This window comes from Peromyscus californicus, unplaced genomic scaffold (genome assembly GCF_007827085.1).
Source record: "Peromyscus californicus insignis strain IS unplaced genomic scaffold, ASM782708v3 Scaffold_25__1_contigs__length_3188244, whole genome shotgun sequence".
Classification (NCBI taxonomy): domain Eukaryota; kingdom Metazoa; phylum Chordata; class Mammalia; order Rodentia; family Cricetidae; genus Peromyscus; species Peromyscus californicus.
In genome coordinates this window covers 966703-989162 of record NW_026294536.1, presented here as the reverse complement: position 1 = coordinate 989162, position 22460 = coordinate 966703, and the positions used below count along the sequence as shown (strand labels likewise).

The window sequence follows — 22460 nt, the reverse complement described above, 5'->3', positions numbered from 1 at the left end:
AAAAGCTATGTCCTGCATGCCACAGTGACAGAAGAGGCTGAGATCCTCACAGGGACGGGGCATGCCAGTCAGACACAGGCTAGAGAAGTCGCTAATATTTTGTTGAATGTTGAAGATCATCAGAACACACTCTGAAATCTGATAACCAAAATCTAATACACTGCAAATACTTGACTATGGTTACTGATGATTTATCAGAATGGGCAAGCACATGAAAAGATGCTTGCTAGCACATGAAAAGATGCTTGCTATTTGTAGTTCCAAAGTCATACACAAGGTTACCTTCCAGGAGGAACAAAGGTAATTAACTCTAGAGACAGAGTAGCACTTTATGAGTCCTGGCACAGTTCTTTATGGTAGGGGTGTAGTGCAATTGGTAGGGTGCTTGCCTAGCACTTGGATGATGTTTCCACAGCCATCAAAGGGAAGGACTACACAAAACAAATTTCAAACCCTTCCTGCTTCCAATACTCAAAAACTTGATTTTAATATGTGTAAAATGGCCCAACTATGAGCACAGAAAAGAAATAAACGTGGATTATTTCTACCAGGGAAAAAACTTGGTCCTTAAGGTGGTCAAGGCATCTTGTTACTACCTATGCCATATTAGCAATGTTGTAAAACTAATTCCTCTGCATGGGGTGGAGGTAATGACATCAGAGGACAGCACAGAAGAATGGAGAAGAAAACATGCAGCCTCAGAATCCCACTTGATATCATTCATCTGACATCACCTGCTCTGTCTTCTCTTCATAAACTCAGGTCAAACATAGGCATTGTTTACGATGCAGAAGTGCACAAGGTAATGTATTTAAGAATAGCCTGTAGACAGGGTTAACCTTAGAATTTATTTTCAAACAAGTATCATAAAATATTAAAATAATGGAATTATATGAAGTAAAAGGTTGTGTAGCTAAATGGTTAATGAACATAATACAATAAAATCTTAAAATCAGCTACTGAATAGGTGTCTCGGGAGTTAATAACACTGGATGCTCTTCCAGAGGACCTGGGTTCAATTCCCAACACTCACAGAGTATCTCACAGTTGTTTATAACTCCATGGGGGTTTCTAGGGAACCTGAGGGCCTCTTTTGGCCTTTGTAGGAACTGCACACACGGGATGCACAGACATACATACAGGCAAACACATGCACACAACACAATAAATGTTCTTCAAAAATTAAAAAAAAAATCTTACAATCAGTAGGAATGTGAATATGAAGAAGCACCTCCTTTATTACATGATGTGTGTCTACACACACACACACACACACACACACACACACACACACACACGTCTGTATGTGTGCATTTGCATGCATGCATGTATGCATGTACTAGGTACAGAACTATATTCTCAGCTCCGTTACATCATTCTTTAATAAGCTCTTTCATTTCTGGTGGTCTAGCAATCAGTAAAATGGAAAGAACATCTGTTCTGTCTGCCTGAGAAAGCAACAGTAAAAATTATCTTCTGAAAATTAAAAACAAAGCAATCAAATGCAAGTGCTGAGTAAGCTATAAAGGACTGCACCAATACAAAAGGTTCTAACACGTGACCACCTAGAAGAGGTGATCTACAGATCCACTTGTCAAATATAAAAAATGCTTTCTAAATGGAATTTTAGAGCTCACAGAAAGACAATTCCACCTTTACAAACTTACCAAACGCTGCAGAAACAGAAAAGGAGACAGAGAAAGACAGACAGACTAATAACAGAATAACCTCAAAACCATTTCAAATACACAATACTTTAGGTAAGCTGATATACTTCACTGCCTATGAAGAATAGAAAAAGAATGGCACCTTCCTGGAAAATCTTAGTTTAAGGTTTCATGTTGTCAGTTCTGCCTGGCTGTCTTCTTAGTTGTTACTTAAGGCAGAAGCCAGATTACAGGTGAACAGTCCTGGAAGGCAGCACTTTGTGTTATCTCATTTCCCTTGGGAAGGGGGGGGTGAATCACACTGTATACCAAAGGACTTTACAAAAAAGAAAATCTATGTACACTAAAAATGTGCATTCTATAACACAACAACACACACATCACACACACACACACACACACACACACACACACACACACACACACACACGGCGGGGGGGCACTTAGCGTTCAGTGCTGAACAAAGAGGGTATCTGGAAATGTAGGGGCATTCAAAACAGCTGAGGAAATAAAACTTCTTTTAAAATTCTGAGAACCAAAGGGCCCAAGGCTTAAAGAACCACGGACTGGGAGAAGACACACCCACCGTGTGTCAAAGCCCTTTAGACAAAGATTATTAGCACAATGATCTATGAAGAAAATTATAACATATGGGTATCACATAAATACAAGCTGATGTGGAAAACATGTGGGTGCTTTTCTACTTTCACAGTCAGAATTGAAAAGTAAGAAAGCAAACCCCAGAGATTATAGACATTAAACTAATGTGAGAAAGGCAGCTGGTAAGTGAAGTCAGCACTGCTTAGCCAAGTCCGCAAGTGAAAAGCTTGGGGACTAGGTCAAGGAGAATGACTGTAACTGATGTGCAGCCTGAGACACAACTGTCTACGGGAACAGCTGAAGACACAACTGTTTACGGGAACAGCTGAAGATACAACTGTCTACGGGAACAGCTGAAGATACACACTGTCCATGAGAACAGCTGAAGATACAACTGTCTACAGGAACAGCTGAAGATACACACTGTCCATGAGAACAGTTGAAGATACACACTGTCCATGAGAACAGCTGAAGATATACGCCGTATATGAGAACAGCTGAAGATACACACTGCCCATGAGAACAGCTGAAGATACACACTGCCCAGGAGAACAGCTGAAGATACACACTGCCCAGGAGAACAGCTGAAGATACACACTGTCCATGAGAACAGCTGAAGATACACACTGCCCAGGAGAACAGCTGAAGATACACACTGCCCATGAGAACAACCTGAAGATACACACTGCCTGTGAGAACAGCCTGAACACAGATAATCCCTACTCAGAGAATACAGTGCGGCCCACCTCCCCCTGGGAGCTTCAGTTTCTTTGTGGGTGGGGGTGGGGGCTGCTTCACAGGGTAACATGAAAAGGCAATCAGCTAATGACTGACGAACGGGGTGTGCAGTATAGACCACCTGTTCAGTAAGTGGCAGAGGCAAGTGGGAGCCACGGTAAATGGTGCAGAGACGCGACAGTGAGAAAACATGGCTGTAGAGAGGGCAGGGATAGCTACAGACTTCGGGTACACCAAACGCTGTGCGGAAAGGGGTACAAACACGATTCCAACAAGTGACCAGTGCAAGCAGGGCGGCAAGGAGCAAGCAGCTCTGAGCTGGAGTGAATGCAAACCCTTCAGCTCACACCACTGTATCTGAAAATCAGTGGGTTGCCATACAGAGTACAGGCAGGGGCATCCCAAGCCCTAGCGGCTTGTCTCACTATGACTCCCAGCACTCAGAGTGGAGCAAGGCCACCACTGTGTGCTTCTCTTCTCTTCTCATGATGGCCCCCCTATTTGATGTAGAACCTACCCACACACTGCGCTTTGAACACAGGGTCAACCCCCATGCCCACTAAAGCTTCCTCACCATGACCTTTCTCTGTCTAAGGACTTGGGTGTCGTCCTCGTCCTATTAGTAGGAAGTCCATCTGAGCTCCCCAGGGAGGAAATGAACGAAAGGTGCCCTGCAAATCACACAAAAGGAAATGCTAAGAAAACAAGCCAGGAAGCCAAGGCATGGCTCTCCCTGCTCTTGAGCGAGGGCTTCCCCCCATAACCCATGTCTGAGTCCTCCAATCCCTAGAGCAGTGGTTCTCAACCTTCCAAATGCTGGAATTTTATTACAGTTCCTCGTATTGTGGTGACCCCCACCGCAATAAAATTATTTTGTTGCTACTCCAAAGCTATAATTTTGTTACTGTTATGGATCATAATGTAAATATCTGATATGCATGGTATCTGATTTATGACTTCTGTGCACGGGTTGTTCCATAACCCCAAAAAGGGTCTTGACCCACAGGTTGAGAATCAGTGCCCTAGAGGATAATGAGCCAGTGCAAACCAGCTTCACGAAGACCTCAGTGAACTGCAGAAGTGTGGTCTTCTGCAAGGGCGATGAAGCTTCCAGCCCAGGCACTGGGGTCAGAGAGTACATGACAGCCTGTACTTTTCCCAGAAAAGCATGGTCATGCCTTGGCAATGCCTTTTCTAGGGAAGGGACACACAGAGACCCATAAAGATCCACAGCTTCAGTATGCAGAGAGGCCTGGTCTTCCTTCCCAAATCCTCTGAGCTTGAAGGACCTTACAAAAGCCAGCCATCTGAATCATGTTTCTAATGGGAGTCCTAAAACACTAGTAGGCCAACGTAGTGAAAGTGGTGGGCTAATGGTGTGGTTCCTGGGAGGCAGGAAAGTCTCCGAAGAAACCAGAAAGTAGAGGCAATACCATGGGGAATGAAATAATCCCTGCAACATTGCTGCAGCAGACACAAGGATGTCATCCAGGAACACAATGGAGAGAGCTTTAGAGACGGAACAGTCATTTTTCAAGTCAGATGGGTGTGGAAGAGAGAAAAGACTGCATCTCGGTAGAGCACATCTTTTAGTCTCGGCTTCTGGAAGGCTTACACTATTCTATATGGTTTTAAGTTTCTGCTTCCTATGTGCAAAGGAGCTTTTGACATTGATTGGTACAAATACGAAGCCTCTTCCAACACCAGGATGCTGGACTGGCCACGTTCGCTAATGGGAGAGTGTGTGGTGTAGCCACACATTGCATGCTCAGCTCATGCAGACATTCAAAATCCATTTGATGGAAAATGAATACATTGCCACTAAAACCCTTGGAACTAAGGCTTGCTCTGAACCATCTGTAACTTCAACACACACCGGTATCTCGGACAACTTTCTCCGACAGGAGAAAGAGAAGCAACCTAGTCCCAGGGACTTTGCAGGGCCTTCTGTCCTATGGCTCCCTCACTGGACTACTGTTTGGTGGCATTTTGTCGCTTGTCTGAGGGCAACAGTGAGAATCACTGGGTAGTAGATACATCCCCACAAGAGGAAAAGGAAGGGTGAGGATAAGGCTACAGAAAGGCTCTGAGCTATAAACAAAGAGGTCATGCTTCTACCTGGGCCATTACCGCTAGCTATTACTGCAAAACCCCAGCCACCCAACTCTGGAAGATTTAATCTCTTTGTTTCTAAAAGGTGGTCGGTGCACACAGCTATGGGGAGCTCATTACAACAGGACAGCGCATAAATCGTGGGAAATATACCGAGAAACCTCCTTCTGACACAAGCCTAATTGCACATCCCATCTCCGAGGCTGATTTCTTTCCCACTCCAGGCCCCAGAACTCACTCTCTCCTCCGGGCTGCTTGTACGGGTTGTACTTGGGTTTTGGGGCCACCACTGGAGCAAACTTCTTGGGTGGCTGCTGTGTCGACACGGAAATACTGGGGGTCCCGAAAGAATGGGTGGTCTCCATCCGGGCAGGAACGTGGCCAAGAGGCTCACCAGTGCTTTTGGGTGGCAGCCAAGATGGGTGAGACATCGTTGAAATCTGCAGTTAGAAAAACAGGGAAACAGACAACACCAGGTTCAGTGTGGCTAGAGGGACGTTTGAGAAAGACGCTGACCAAAGAGCTAGAGTGGGCGATGGGGCCAAAGAGCAACTTCTACATACATACATACATACATACATACACACACACACACACACACACACACACACACACACACACACACACACACACTTGAGCTTACATTTATCCAGTAGGCATTAGAGAAACAGTAAATATTTATTTTGTTAGCAGATACATGACAGCATACTTTAACATGTCTTCCTACAAGACTAGCCTCCCCATCCCCACCCTGAAGAGGCACTTGGGGGCGGGGCGCAGAGGCACTGGTTGCCCAAATGCCTGGAACAAACACTGACATTTATTAGAGAAAGAATATTCAACACCAACAGTGCAATGATGGCCCTGTAAATCAAAGAAATGGCCATTAACACCTAACTAAGCCGGAAAATTATGAAAAAGTTGCTGTAACTCCATGAGGGATAAGCAACCCGGCCCAGGCACTGTTCTATCACAGCATCCATACTGTGTGAAGAAAGAACTGAGTTCTCTTGCAGGATATGCCAATCACTCCTGCAGGCAGCCTGCCTGCTGGGAAAGAGTCTCATAGACTTTTTGAGGAGGCCTCTCCAGGCCTGATTGCAAGAGCTCTCCAGCACAGGGAGGCCGGAAGGTGCCCTGCACCCACTCCTAGCCCCAAATCTACCTAGTAATTTATTAATTGAACTGAATTAATTAAGAGGGCTCCATGATTACCTCCAGATGTCTACAAAGACGAAGCACAGAGCGAAGGCAGGAAGAAAGTAAGGCCTCAGCATGTGGCACAGTAATCGAGAGAAGAGAAAGTTGAGACACAGCATTGTGAGGAATTCACACGTGCCCACACCATGGACAGACAGTATGTTCCGGAACCCTTCTGATGGCATGGTCAACAAATGATGGTTTAGAAAGTCCAGGTCTCCTTAACTCAAGGAGCTTTTTTGAAAACCAATAAAAAATATTGAAGGTCTTTATGCATAGACCATCAGTTGCAATGAAAGCCAAGGGGGAAAATACCTCCATTTTCACAGAAAGTGACTGAGAATTAGAAATCATTTTACCCAGAGGGAAGCGGGTGTTGTTCTATCACAAGATGGGGATAACTTCATGGATAACCAAAGGGAAAGAAGTTGAGATGAAAGACGCAGGCTGGTGAGGCCAATGGTGACACTGGCATCCCTCTGGCCTCAGACCTTCTTTCCCCTCCCCTGCCCTGTGCAGGTGCACTCAGACACACATACTGGAAAACTGTGAGCCTCTGAGAAGGCAGGGGCCATGTTTTAGATATCAGTAAATTACCACTAAGGCATGCCACAAAACCAATAAAGAACAATAATCAATAAATGTCAATTTTACTCAAAAATTTTAAATTTAGCTGAACATTTGCAATCATTTAAAGAGACATTAGTACCAAAACTAAGCCTATCTCTTTTACAAAATTGAGATAACAGTACTATTTTTACGTTCAGCATGACCAAGGTGAATATAAAACAGTGAATTTCATTTGAAATTAAGGAAGGTTTTAAAAATTCCAAAGCTCTGCATGCTTGGAGTATAAATTTTGAATGGTTATCTTTAAATGGGTTAACAGCACCCACCGTTGCTGTACATCTAGTTATTCCCAAACAAAAGCTTTTTGGTGCAAACTATACAGCATGGAATGGTCTCTAAGACAAAGATGAAAATTTGCAGCGCAGTCATGTACTACTTACCAGCTGTGGTGTCCTGGGTTAATTAGCTATGTCACAGATATAAAGAAATAGGTAACTGCTGGGATGCTATTGAGAGTGAAAGGGTAAGACTCAATATGGAAACCAGAGTCAGCTCTGCATTCCTATAGTCTTGTGAATTACCCTGGTGATGCCTTTGTCCTCACATGAAGCACTTTGAGCTTGCCCTCCAGGGAGGGCTACATCTGCCTGCAGATGACAATCAGGGCGTCTTCTACATGTCAACAGTGCTCCGGGGTTTATAACACATTTCTGTGCTCCTGACCCTGTCTTTATGATGTGCCCACCAACAACAACTCCATTTCCTTCCCATCCCTGGCTACAAAGCCTACTGTTTTTATATTGCCCCAACTTGGATGCCTGGTTGTGAATGATTCCTCCTAAAGGGTGGCGGGAGGTGTGGGGGCATCAGTATATTCTTTTACTGGACTCTTCTAGTACTTTTTCATACTAACATTAATTTACTAGAAAGCAAGTTATCAATCAGCCGACCTGCCACAATGAACTGGAAATCTCTGGGTGTATAAGATACAGACAATTTGAAAATATCTTCTGCAAGGATGGTTAAATAACATGTGTACCTCCCCTGCAGCTACACACAACAGGACAGAATCTCCAGCTCCCCACTGGCGTCCACTGGCACAATTTCTGTATCTCTCCTAACCTGGTATGTAATGAATCATGTGGATAGATTCCCAGATAGGGAAACATCCTTGCTATCCTAGAATAAAAAATCCTAAGTTACTATTATAGTGCTTTGCTATACCAATGAAAAACTTCAACTTCTGTTTTGACTCCTGGGCAGGAGATCACAAGGTCATTCTGCAGAGGTGTGCCCTTGGCCACTTCCCTTTTCGTTATCAGACTTTCACTCTCAGAGGTTCTCATTTCCAGTGCAGTCTCAATTAACTTAATAATGACCCTGAATAATCCGATCTTTAAAGGTTCATCAGAATTCAGTGAAAATACTTCTACATACTTTATTTAATAACAGACACTAATCCTATTTCTAGCAACTTTATGAGAATACTTCTAAGATGATGTGACAGCATTTATATCTTACAGAAAATTCACCTTTTGCTCAAGATTTTATCACTGCACCCATTCAAACAAGCTACCCGTCACTTACAAATAATTTCTTATCCATAATGCATCGTTCATGTCTTGGCAATTACTTCCTGCTAGTTCTGGAAGCCATGCATTTAATCCTTTGTTCAGGATGCATACCCTGCTCAGCCACAGCACCATCACCCTGCTGTCACCCACTCATCACATGACTGGCTGCATGCCCATGTCCCAAAGCAAACTCTACAATACTTGAGAGCAGAACTCGTACCACAGTGTAATCCCAAGGTCTACTTCATGTAAAGAACTCAAGGAAAACACATATTAATTTAATGATCAAATAAACATATGCCTATCGCTACTTCTCCAGATGAATCAGATTCCTCTCCTTTACTTGAAAAGCATAAAGTCTGGGGGTGTTACACTTATCTAAGTGCAATGAAAGGAAGTAACACAGAAAAGATACGGGATCCATCAAAAGAACCGGAGCAGGTTTGGAGAGGCAGGTCCAATCAGGACTTAGAAAGACATGAGATTCTGAACTAGAACAGGAACTAGAACAAGGGCAAAAATGAACAACCCAGGTAGGTGCTGAGGAGATGCCTCACTGGGTGACGCACTGGCCATGCATGTTAAGGATCTGAGTTCAAATCGCCAGATCTCACATAAAAGCTGGACACAGTAGTGTACATTTGCAATCCCAATGCTACCACAGAGAGATGGGAGCTAGGGACAGTAGAATCCCCAGAAAGTCTAACTCAGCGAGCCCTCAGGGTGGAAAACAATGAAACTCTGCCTCCAAATCAAGGCAGAGAGAAAAACGGACACCGGAAGTTGTACTCTGACTGACATAACACACATACATGATGGGGGGAAGGAAAGGGAGAAAACAGAAGAGGGGGGAGGGAGGGAGGGAGGGAGGGAGGGAGGGAAGAAGAGACAGACAGAAACAAATCAAAGTACGTGTGAGGGACAGGGACAAAGTAGTCCATGCAGGATGGATCCAAGGAACATGGAAAATGCAATGCTTTCAACATGGAGTCCCTCTGGCCCTAATTAGAGCCTCCGTTAAATCAGAGTGACTGTAACAAGAGAAGATGTGCATTTGCAAACTGAACATCTGTAAACTTCCAAAAGCTCTACTGTTTCATGGTTGTTTTCTCTCTCTAAGTCTTAAACATGCCGTTGATAAGGCGGTCTGAGGAGCGGCTGGACGAGCAAATACCTGCGGTGGCGACCCTATCAGTGTCTCAGAGCCAGAGCCAGTGAAAACACACAAACAGGCAGGGAGGGGGCAGGCTCCGCCGTCCAGCCCTCACCTCGCTCTTCCTTCCTCTGTCTTGAGGTAGGTTTCACTCTAGGCTTCTAATCATCATGAAAGCAAGAAGTGAAACAGAGGACCCTCCCTCCCCCACACCCCAGACACTAAAAATGAAGCAGCAACCCCAGGAGAGAGGCAAACATGAGAAAGGGCCCTGGTCCCAGCCACATGCCTGCCGCTAAGAAGACTTACAGACACTGGGCCCTGTCCCTTTAGGGTCTAGCCTAAGTGCAAAGCAAGTAGGGAAAAGCTAAAAGATCACCTTCTCTGTGGCTTTCTGTCATCTCTCCCCAGCAATTATACAGGGACAGTAAAGTCACAGATCGACAAGAAATACCAAGTGTTTACTAAAGGCTGACCATATGTGAAGTGATGTCTAATGACCAGAGTCATCACAGTGCTATATGGGGGTGCACTACCATGACCCACACTTTACATATCAAGAACATAAGGCTGAGGCTTGGGGAACTCGCAAAGGGGCAGAACACTTGCTTGGTATGTGTAAGGCCTTGGATTCAATCCCTAGTACCTACCTGCCCCTCCACCCCCAAAAGGAAAGTTCTAAGAGGTCACACAAATTGATTAGGATATACAACTACCAAACTGAAAAGCTAAAAAAGCTTCAACATGGATTCTTCCCCGCAGTCTGTGTCTCTCTGGAAATAGTGCTTTGGGTTCTTACCACGCCCACACCTACCTCCTGGATCACAGTGGTTATAATACATTCTTTCTGTCATACTCCACAATCAGAAACTGATGAAGCCAATATCCAACAGACCAAACTAATCAAAAGCACAGAGAAGGCATGCTATTCAAAAGACCAGATGATGATCAAGACCCTCCCTGGATTAGTAAGAAAACTGAGGGCCACAGTGAAGTGGAGAAGCCTCTGCGTGAGTCTGTGAATGCCGATTCACTGGCACTGGTGACAGAGAACGGACGGATAATGGATCAGATCTTTCCTTTTCTTCCCTCCAAATCGATATTCAATTCGATAAGCACGTCTAAGATGACTGAAGAAGAGCCAGCTGTTTCATGGCATTATGTAACATCTGGTACTGTAAGCTTCGAGTCGTGGTTTCTAAAACCACCTCCAAATGAGCTCCTGCGGGATCTCTCTGTGTATGTTTCTGATCATTTACCTTGTACTGATGGGGCTGCACAGGTCCTCGTGTGTGGCAGCTAACACTGCACCACTGAGACAGGGCCCGAGCTCCTTGATGTAGACATTCTGACTCCAGGGTTGAGAGTTAAGTGGCAGAAAGCATTCGTATTCCTCTCTACTTTGCATTAGTCCCTCAATAACTGCTTTGTCAGTGTGTGATGAATAAATTGATGATGCGGATGGAGGGGACAGAAATTGACACCCATTAATTCAGTGATGTAGGAACTGGACACTGAGAGGCTGTGGTTCAGACATGAGAAGCTGATGGCAGACTTCAGTTTAGCATTCATGTACATCACCAACAGTTTCTTTTATTTGAACAAGCATGTAAGACTTAAATTACATGTTCCTAAACCATGAAGGGTTTTCCTTAACTGACCTCTCCGGGTGAACGTCAGTGCCTTGCTAGAATTACCAAACTGCTGCTGTAGGATGCCTGTTAGCATTATTAATTAGACAAAAAGAGGGATTTCATTATGACATTTTCATACATGTTTATATATACTCTGAATGTGTTCAACCCTCCTGTTACTCTCTGGCCCCGCCTCTTTCTGGTCCCCTTCCTCATCCCAAAGAGCTCCCTGCCTACTTTCACATTTCTTTTCCTATTCCACATACATGACAAACACATTTGCCTTGATGAATTTGGATTTTGTCCCTTAAACAAGTATGATCTCTAGTTGCACACATTTTCCGGCAAAGGATCTAACTGGGACCTTCTTTGTAGCTGAGTAAAACCCCACCCTGTGTATTCATTACATTTTCTGTCTCCGCCTTTCTACAGTGCCAGAGAGGCTGATTCCATAACTAAGCCAACTGTGGGTGGTATATATGAGAAAAGTCTCCTCTTTTCCCATGTCTTTCCCAGCATTTGGTGTTCTTGTTTGCTGAGAGTCCTTTGGACTTGAATAAGAGTATCTCAATGTAATTCAAAGCTGCTTTTCATCATTCCTTCCTTCTGCTTTTCAATGCTCCTCATCCTACCCCGAGTCAGGATCTGAACACAGGCCACTGTTGATCCTGGTCAGGTACTCTTCCTGTCAGCTACTGATCCCCACACCTATCTATTGTTACCTTTTTAAATGTAAGGATGTGCCTCCTCATCCAGGGTACAGCTATCCATCCTGTACTACGTGCCGTTATCTGGCTGGAGGCTTTCTGAACTTCAAAGTTCAGAATCAGCTTCCAGGCTTCGCTCACACAGGAGGCTATAGTGTAACTTCAGGTCTCTGGGAGCAAATGCCCTCTAAAGATGCCACAGCTGGACTGGGGACATACTAACTATGTGTCTGCTCACATGAATTATGAATTTTGAAAAGATCCTGACAGCAAAACTATTAAAAACCAAGTAAAGTTAGGTCTCGAGAACCTAAATCATCTCTAATTTTCCTCTCAGCTCATCAGAGGAAGCACACTGTCTTTTTTCTTCTTTTTCTCCTTTACTTGTTACCTGTTTTCCTAATTTTTTGACTCTTCCCACTGTGGGAAGGAGTCTTGGATTAATCTCAGTGATTATCAAGGTATCAATCAAGACTTACTATGCACAAGTAAATAAGTACTTTAGGCAAACCTTTCCAAGCGGTAGAGGTAAGTCCCTACCAGAGCAATTACAAAGCAGATATGCCACAGCATGGGAAGGAAGCGTGGGAAGACAGCCCTGGAGAATGAGGCAGGCTGGAAATTACACACAATTGCTAGTCGAACGGCAAACTCAATCATGTTCGGAAGCATCAGGTAATACAGAGCAGGAAGGGGAAAGCCGGACCTGCCACAGGCTGAAAATGTCATGCATTCCCTTCACTTCTCTCCACAGCCAGCTTCGGAAGGACGCTGGCTACACACGCCGCTCCCCGCATGGACAGCTGGCGCTGCTCAGAAGGAGCATGGAGAAATGCTCCACAGAAATGCCAACCCTTTATATAGGCTTTCTCCCAGACACTGCAAATCCTGGAAGCCGCACGAGACTTACAACCGTCGGCCACAACTGCTCGCTCGGTCACTCGCTGGCTCTATGACTTTACCCCTGCACATCTTTAAACCTCAGTACGTCTCCTTGGCTGGAAACTAAAATCACCTTCTGGCAAACATTCTGTCCAACAGCTCTCATGTCCCATAGTTCCCCAAGACTATCAGCTGAGTCAACTGAGGTTTCACATAAAACTATGTTCTGATTACTAGGAATTCCTACCCGCACCCCACCCCCCAGACGGAGGAGGTATAAAGTAAGGGGAGGTAGAGTAAGAATCAAGGCAGATTCGTGACCTTCCTGACACCGGAAATAATGTAACTGATGTGCTTGCTGCCCCTGGCAACACTGTGGGAAGCCAGAAAAACTGGACTGCCTTTGAAAACCCCAAAGGAACCAAGACACAGCAAAAGGAGAAGCAGCAGGTCCCGGAGAAGTGACCCAGGTCATCAGAAGTGGCCCAGGATAGTGACAGGCCCCTATAATGCACCTTGCCTTCAGATTTACAGTATCACTGGAAGAAGAAACACGCAGAACCGAACACCAGGGCTCCCGAGAAGGCTAGGAGAGAATGGACTAGTGCTAGTCAGACTTCGGCTGTCACGTTTTCTTAGCAGTTATGGGAAAGGCGGCTGACAGCAGACAAGATAAGCTACAGAGAATAAAGAGGTCACCGGGAGTCCCTACACGCCATCAGGAACTAATGTGTTTCTTCTAATTGGAATGTAATATACAAAAATCTCCACTCATTTAGCGAAGCTGAAGGTGCGTACCCAATTTAACAGAACAGTCAGAAGCTATCGGAGGCAGGGTGCAGACCCAAATGTTCTACCAGAAAAGAAAACTCATAGCAGGAAGTTTGACTAGGCTAGTCAGTAATATTACTGTTCATTGGATGATAACCAGGCAGACTGAATAGAAGACAAAGTGGCTGTGAGGGTGAAGAATCTTTTTTCCAAAAGATTCAGTACCTACACCATTGGGAATGGTCACGGAAAACAAAGGACCCCTCAACCATCCACTCTAAATCACATTCAACAGCAACAGTTCTACTAACAAAGGGAGCAAGAAAATATTATCTCAGGACTCAGTTTCCCCAGCTCTAAAATAAATCCCTCCCACAGCATTTTATACTCTATGATAACACTGTTCTTCTGGGCAGCGCTCTATGCTTACATGAAAATGTGGTCCCAAGGAGCCTTCCTCTGAGTCTATGCTGCAAACAAAAAACTTATCTCTGTCTGTGTGTGTGTGTGCATGTGCGTGTGCGTGTGCGTGTGTGTGTAGCTAAAAATGAGGGCAAAGAACAACTTGAGCTTGTGTGCACTCAGGGAATTTACTTCTGAACATGGAAATTGGGACGTACAAGGCTAAGATGCCATGTGCCTAATTCACAAAGGTTTTGCCCTTCCAAAAGTGTGAGAAAGTGGTGATGAGAAAAGTCAACAAAATAATCTCTAATAAAGCCTGGGAGTCTCTTTAGTGGTTATCTGGAATCTCTCCCTCCAAACCTACCAATAAGTGCTCAGGTCTGCAAGTTAATTGCTGCTCACTCGTCTGCGTTCGGCGGCGTGTTCAAACTTGTATTAAACGCCAGGCTTTGGTTAGCTGTTTACAAGTCTGCTGTAGCCATTATATAGGCCATGGAATTTTACTAGCACGTGTGGTAGGTTTTAATTACTTTTAATTTTTTAATACTTTTGTTTGTATCCTAACAAAAAAGAAGATTAAAAACAACAACAAAGCCCATCTTACTACTAGCTTGAGAAAGTAGAAAGATTTAATTTTTTTTATTTAGGAGAATGCTATTGATATACTTCTGTACATCAACACTGCATGTTTGTCTGTGAAGCTGTATTGATTCAGATGAAGTCAAATACTGCATCGCTCACCAAAACCTGTCAATGTGTTCCATATAGCCTATGGCAACCACTGGGCAAAACAACCCTATAGCTTTTAAAATAAGCTTGAACACTGGTTAACTGGAGTTGATAGCATTGAATCTGGATGTTATGATGAACTCTGTGGTGTAAGCTATGGCTCTATTTGTGATTTTAAGCTTCTATTTTAAAAATGAACTAGAAATATAAGTAAGTTAATATTTGAAATGCCCAGATAATGAAAAAATAAAGTGATAGTAAGGGTGATGGAATCTTTCAAAAAAGATTATGAGAGAATTTTAGAAAACAAGAATTAACCCTACGCATATAATTAGGCTTTAGCATAATAATTTGTGATTAATTAAAAAGCTAAATAGGTTGTTACTCAGTGTATGACATGGTATGAAAGCCAGGCAAGCTTTTGATATGATGTATCACTAATTCAAATTATGTAAGGAGGGCCATATTCCAGTCACATATTCACAGCAAAATAACTGGGACCACTTTCAACTGTGGATCCTTTTCCATAGTGTTGGAAAGTGTTCTACTTCTATTTCAAGATCTGGAAATAAGGCAAAATCTGGTTAGCCACTGACCAATGGCAGCTGAGAAAAGACCAGCCTGGATGCTTCAGCTCACTTTCAGAATCACAGTAAAGGGGGTTAGTCCTTTTGAAGTCTCTCCAGGAGCGCACTGGTGTTGAGTCTTCTGAAACATGTTTTTTAATCACTATGCTAAAACTGGAATGTATGAAAACCACATTAACCTGGCTAAATATTCCAGGAAAATAACAGACAATATACACACACACACACAAAATTTTAGATAAAATTTAAATGAGTAGCTACTAACATTCACTAGTACAGAAAATATTATAAATGAGGCACAAAACTATTAAACTATTTCTATGGTGAAACGCAAATGTGTTGGCATGTACCTCCTAACATCTTAAGACAGCCCCTTCCACGACTCAACTGTGAGGGTGACCATAGGTGAATTGCGTACTACCATAAGGACCACTGATCTATCTCACCTTTTACTCTGTAACCACAAACTCTAATGCATGGCATTTCTTCAAACACATAATGTAATTTATTCCCTGCTTAATGTGTAGCTTCCTTACAAGTTCAGTCTGGGTCTTTAAAGACAAAAATAAAAACAAAAACTGGTCTTTGACATTCAGTACAAATAGTGGGATTCTAAATTTCACACAATGGAATTCAAAGTTTTCTTCCACACACAAAAAAAAGTACTTTCTGCAGTCTGTCTTAAATGAGATACCAATTATGAACTAGACAAATTGGTTTAAAAAAACAGTTATTGAAACATTTAAATCATGGTACATTGGTCAAAGGCAGTCAATGCAGGCAACCTTTTTATGAACATAAAAGGCATCCTTCCTTGATTCTGCAGTATGCTATGACTGAGTTAGAAACCCACTACTCCACAATAATTGGAGCAGTGACTATGAGTGAATGGCCAACAATGATGTCATCTTCCCCAGTTTTCTTTCAAGTGCCCCATACAGAGTCCATCCCATTATTGCTCAGCCAATGATGACGACGATTGCACACATAGAGAGACAAACACACACACATACACACACACACACACACACACACACACACACACACACACACACACACAGAGGCACACGCATACACATGCACACACACTCGAAGCACACAATCACAAAGGTTTGCTAGTACTAAAGTTAAGCTCTGAGCTTGAATCATATACCAGACAGTATTTTTCCACAGTTCCTCATAACTATGAGTGATCGATTGTAAATTCGATGTATGCCTGCTGTTTTGGTTGATGTATCCATTAACAAGAACCTGATCAAAGTGTCTCCAATGAGATAATAGGCAACACAGTCATGGAGTTGTGATGATGTCTTGTTCACATGGTATAAGTGAAGTTCAATGCAGTCAGCCTCTGATCCAAGGGTTCCAGAGAGCTAAGAACCTCTCACGCTTGAAGTGTGAATACAGCTGCGTGGAGCAATTAGCTACCAGAGGCAGACTTTAGGACTGCCTACTCTACAGTATGTGCCCCCAACTAAGAAGGAAAGCCTGGAGACTGGAGAGATGGCTCAGCAGTTACGAGCACTGGCTTCTCTTCCAGAGAAACAGGACTCAATTCCCAGCACTCACATGGTGCCTCACAAGCAACTGCAAATCCAGTCCCAGAAGATCCAACACCCTGTTCTGGCCTCTGTGAGCACTGCACTCATGTGAGGAACAGACATCATTCAGGCAAACACTCTCAAACACAAAATAAAACTAAATAAAATCTCAAAAAACAATTCAAAGAAAGAATGGATAAGAAAATTCCAGTTGTGTGGAAGGAAGCAAAAGAGTTCAAACTCTATGTAATCTACCCCCAGTTTCGGAGCCTTTTTCCTGTACTAAGAAAAAAAATGTCACATGCTAAGCAGCCAGGCTAAAACACTCCAAGTGCATTTGAATCATCTGTCTTCCCCATGCTCTGTACGACCAGTAACTACAATATTTATTTTCTTGTAATATCGTAAGAAGTTTACCTGAGCTCTAATTTGGAACAGGAAAAAGAGCATCTACCAAGGGTTTAAAGCAATTCACCAGGCAGCATGCATGAGCAATGGGAGCAGAATGGCTGACAAGTTTTTCCCATTTCTAGATCAGTGACACAGAAGTACAAAGGAAGAAGCCGGAATAATTCTGTACAGGCCAACAGGCCATCTCTCTATATGACATAAGTTAAATAAGCTGCTTTATTTGATTTCCATTGCAATTTCTAATCAGACAATTCAGACTAGAGAAGGAACCGTGCAGATTGGAGAACACAGAGTGGGAATTAGGCAACCTTTGCTTAAGACAGACCGCACCCGGACACAGTGGCCACGACTGTAATACTCTGGGTCTCCCTCTAGTACTTTCCAAAATGTTGTAAGTAAACAGTTCACTCTCCCAGGCCATGGTCTTCCCTTCTTAGGCTCTTTTTCTGGTAAACAGGAATTCCCCAAAGGGTTTCCCTGAAGTAAGCTGTTATATAATAAACGACACCAATAAGGTGAGGCTTATTAGAAGTCCCCATCTGAATGTTGACCACACATTCAAGCCACACAGAATCTGGTAAAATCCCTCAAACTCACTACAGTGGACAGTGAATCAGCACTTACACATACCATACAACCCAGTGGCTGCACTGTTGGTAGGTATGGATTATAAGGGGAATTCTGCCAAAATATATGCACTGCCTTGAGCTTTGGAAGGCTAGGGTGGCCAGAGGCCATGTCTTGTGGCTCTGCCTGTTTCCTATTGGAAGCCTGGTGGGACGGCATGGGTGGGATCTTCTGCACTGACATTCCTCATCCTGGGGCTTGCCAAGCAGCAGCTGTGACAGAGGGGACATGGATCCCATGTCTCAGAGGCCACTCACCACCTTTCTGACCACTTACCTTATAGAATAAATTCTTGAGCCGGGTGGTGGTGGCGCACGCCTTAAATCCCAGCACTCGGGAGGCAGAGGCAGGCGGATCTCTGTGAGTTCGAGGCCAGCCTGGTCTCCAAAGCGAGTTCCAGGAAAGGCGCAAAGCAACACAGAGAAACCTTTTCTCGAAAAACCAAAAGAATAAATTCTTGAACTCAACAGTTGAAAGATAGCTTGGTGACCTTTCTCTTTCTTGGCTATAAAAAAAAAATGGGGTTAATTGTAGCTCTGGGCTTCAATTCTAGATGTTCATTCTAACATCTACTCCATGTGGTCCTTCTGATGGTTTCTGAGCTACTAAAACTCTACTGAATGTCTTCTACTTAAATATCTACAACAGTTGGTTTCTTTCTTTCTTTCTTTCTTTCTGAAAACAAATGTCTTTTTTTAAAGATTTATTTATTTATTATGTATACAGTGTTCTGCCTGCATGTATGCTTATAGACCAGAAGAGGGCACCAGATCTCACTATGGATGGTTGTAAGCCACCATGTGGTTGCTAGGAACTGAACTCAGGCCCTCTGGAAGAGCTGCCAGTGCTCTTAGCCGCTGAGCCATCTCTCCAGCCCCAGCTGGTTTCTTCTAGCAACCCCTGATGTTAAAAGAAAGACAAAATCCCTCAAGGTTCTAACAGTTTGATTCACAAATGGGCAACAATGATGTTTTATGAGAAAGAGACATGTCCAGGTCATTCATTATGTCTGTGCAGAGACATGGGCCACCCCATGCACAGGAGCCATGCAGATAGCAGCCAGGCCTTCTCAGAGTTTGCGGACTCTGGGAAGACTAGGGCTCAATGCCCAAAGCACTCAGTGCTGATGATGAAGCCAAGAGGTAACCCCAAAAATCTCATCTCAGCATTCTGCCCTGGGCCCCATCACTAACGGGCTGTATCTGAACAAAGACATCACACAGAGGGAGTCCCTTGCCTCCGACATTCAACGCAGTCTTTGTGCTCATGAGGGAATTTACTTGGATTCCAGTTGTAACCGAGCTTCCTAAACTTTCAGTTCCCTCAAAGATGAAGAAACAAAGGTCACCAAACAGGCCTGACACAGCTTAACGGGGCAAAGGAATCCCTGACCTCAGATGTTCAGACGGTGACAAGCTACAGTTGGAAAGATTTCGAGAAAGCTCCAGGCGAGAAGCTCTGGGACTGGAAGGATGCCAGACAAGAAGCTCAGTTTCACCGGCGGTGGTGGCGCACGCCTTTAATCCTAGCACTCGGGAGGCAGAGGCAGGAGGATCTCTGTGAGTTCGAGGCCAGCCTGGTCTCCAAAGTGAGTTCCAGGAAAGGCGCAAAGCTACACAGAGAAACCCTGTCTCGAAACTCCCCCCACCCCCACCCCCGAAAAAAAAGCAGCTCAGTTTCTCATCAGCATCTCTCTTTGGAAATGCCTCAGCATCCTACATGAAGGGGAGATACTCAAACAGCCTAGACCCTCTTGAAGTACAGAGAGCAATAGAGAGCAGGACAGAAATATCTGCAGTAATACGGATGTGACTCAAGAAAAATCACTAATTCACTCATGCCCCAAAGAAGAAAATTCCAGAAACTCATAAGATGGAATGAGTTTGGTAAACATGAAAATTTGCAAGAAGGGTCAGCAAGGTGTAGGTGCACCAACTCCAGCACTGAGCTCACACCATGGCTTTCAGGCCTCATAGGGCTCCCAGGCCTGTTACCTCGGCTATACGTGAAAACAATATTCTGTGACTGGCTCAGCAAAAGAGAGTGAAATAATGAACGCGTGAGCATTTAGTAGTGTGTGTGTGTGTGTGTGTGTGTGTGTGTGTACACAAAAGGGAAAAGTATTAAGAAAGGCATTTCAAGGAAAGTTAGAAATGAATATTCTCAAGCCAGGGTAACAAAAGGAAATTAAATATAGCAGTCATGTTCAAATTTGATAGCCGGGGAAAGAGACGGTGATCAGAGCTGTTCCAAACAATGCTGTCTAAAGGAGAAGAGAAACCAGCTGAGGCTGTCACAATCCTCTCAGTTCCTGTAGCACACACAACAGTGGAAAGATGGCAGGGAGGGGCAGCATACATATTTCAACTATGACACACCAAGGACGTGGGACAGAGCCCTGAGAAAATGACACTCTATGTAGTACTAACCATCTCAGCACGCGTGCTCTCATGAGGATCTCAGCCTAGGGAGCATGTTCAGCAAGTGGGGGGCTTGTCTTGCCAGCACAGGCACTGGTGTTGAAGCCCTAGAATCCAAAGGAAAGAGCCAAGCATGACAGCACACATTTGCAACTTCAGTGTCAGGAAGGTGAAGGCACTTACTCACTGATTAGAGTAAGACCCGCCAACCATCTTACCCTAATCAGTGAGTTCCAAACTCAAGGTGGACAGCCCCTGAGGAATGACATCTAAGGATGACCTTTGGCCTCCACATACACATGCTCACACATGCTACAATCTTCAAACACACACAGATACCCAACACACCTGGTCAAAGTGAAATGGCTTGGTGGAGATGAGAGGTTACTGCCTCTAGAAATGGATGAGTTTGGTTCAGAGCACCCTTGCCAGGTGGCTCCTATCAATCTCTAACTTCCCCCCATGGACCCATTATCCCTTCAGAGTTCCACAAACACCTAAACACACATGCAAATACGCACACAGACAAGTAAACCCGTAATTTTTAAAATAACAAAATAATTCCTTTTGAAGAAGTCTTGTGTGTCTGTGATTTCAGGGTTGACCACTCTGCTAATTCTCCCACTCTCAGCAGACTTGGTTTTCTAGAGTTCTTTGTCTAGAGGAGGGACAAATGAGATTTCCCCTTCCCACAATAGCATGTTTCCTGGTGTCATTACACAGGTCTTTAGTGACATTCATGGACACAGCAGGCTATATGTACATATTTACACATTTTATATATCTATGTAACAGTAGTAATCAAAAAGGGATCAATTTGAGGGGTGTATGAGAGGGACTAGAAGGGGAACAGGGAAGAGGGAAATGCTACGATTAGGTTTTAATTCAAAAGTTTTTCATCAAATGCTTTTTTTTAAATTTTCTAAGTGGCTCATGCAAGTGTCTTCATCCTTCTACCACACAGAAAACAGAAATAACTGAAATCGGGAGTGAAATAGAATATTGACATTTCTTTGAAGCAGCCAGCCTGTACATCTGTTTACCTAGATGGGCAGAAATACAAAAGCAGACGTTATCCACAGCTGGATTTCAGCACCCATCAGGCATAGATAGGCAGGTTGAGAAAACATCCCAGGGATTGCCAGTTCAAATACTTTCAAGTGGGGATGGAAAGCAAGCGACTGCTGGTAGGATGGGCATATTGATTCTAACAATCCACGATTGCGAGAGTTCTTCCCATGTGTTAGTATCTTCTTCAGGGATTAAATTTTCCAGGGCAGAGGTCTTCAGCTCCTTGGTTAGGTTGATTTATAGATACTTTTTGAAGCTACTGTGTTCTCTTCTTTGACACTGTTTGTGTTGGTTGTAGTTCCATCTTGTCAAGGTCATGATCCCTTATTCCTCCTGGACAATATTTGATAATCATTCCTATTGCATATAGTTTTGTATTAGGTTAGAACTTTCTTATTTAGACAAAAGGGGGAGATGTAGTGGGTAGCTGTTCCAGCTTTGACCTGGAAGTACTACCCCCATTGAGGCTTCCAGTAACTGTTACACCTATGAGGCAGGGCCGAGAAGGGAGCCCTTAAGACCTGAGATCTGGATGCGCCGGCTCTCTTGGTTCTTGGATCCTGGATACTGGATGCAGACCGAGCAGAGTTCTCCAGAGAACACCGCTGGACTGTACTTCACCTCTCCCAGACCCTGTAACCTATCCCTTCACTTGTAAGTTACCCCAAAATAAACCTCCCTTTTAGCTACGTGGAGTTGCTTTAATACTTCCCCCAACAGGGAGTGCTCCCACGCCTCTGTCTCTGTGTGTTTGTCACTGCTGGACACAAAGTTTGGTACGCTGACTTATATCCTGCCACTTTGATGAAGGTGTTGATCATTTCTAGAACTTTCCTGGTGAAATCTTCAGGACTGCTAATGAATAGTATCTCATCATGTGGGCTCTTTATGTATAATATCAAATCATCTGCAAATACAGATGACTTGATTTCTTATTTTCTTATTGGCAGCTCTTTAATTCCCTTGTGTTGTCTCGTTGCTCTAGCTAGTGCTTCAAACACTATACAGAAAAGAAATGGGTTCAGTGGACAATTGTCTCATTCCTGATTTTATCTGGATGT

General features: G+C 43.8%; 1 protein-coding gene across 3 annotated transcripts in view; it reads right to left on the bottom strand.

Moving 5' to 3' along the window:
- The window catches only part of Lpp (LIM domain containing preferred translocation partner in lipoma), a 615165-nt gene that overhangs the window by 388176 nt on the left and 204529 nt on the right, over positions 1 to 22460 (bottom strand). For all 3 annotated transcript variants that reach the window (XM_052753866.1, XM_052753868.1, XM_052753867.1), the window contains exon 4: positions 5356 to 5557. In XM_052753866.1, the coding sequence (XP_052609826.1) occupies positions 5356 to 5548 (193 nt within the window). In that variant the 5' untranslated portion in view covers positions 5549 to 5557. The remainder of the gene's footprint in view (positions 1 to 5355; positions 5558 to 22460) is intronic.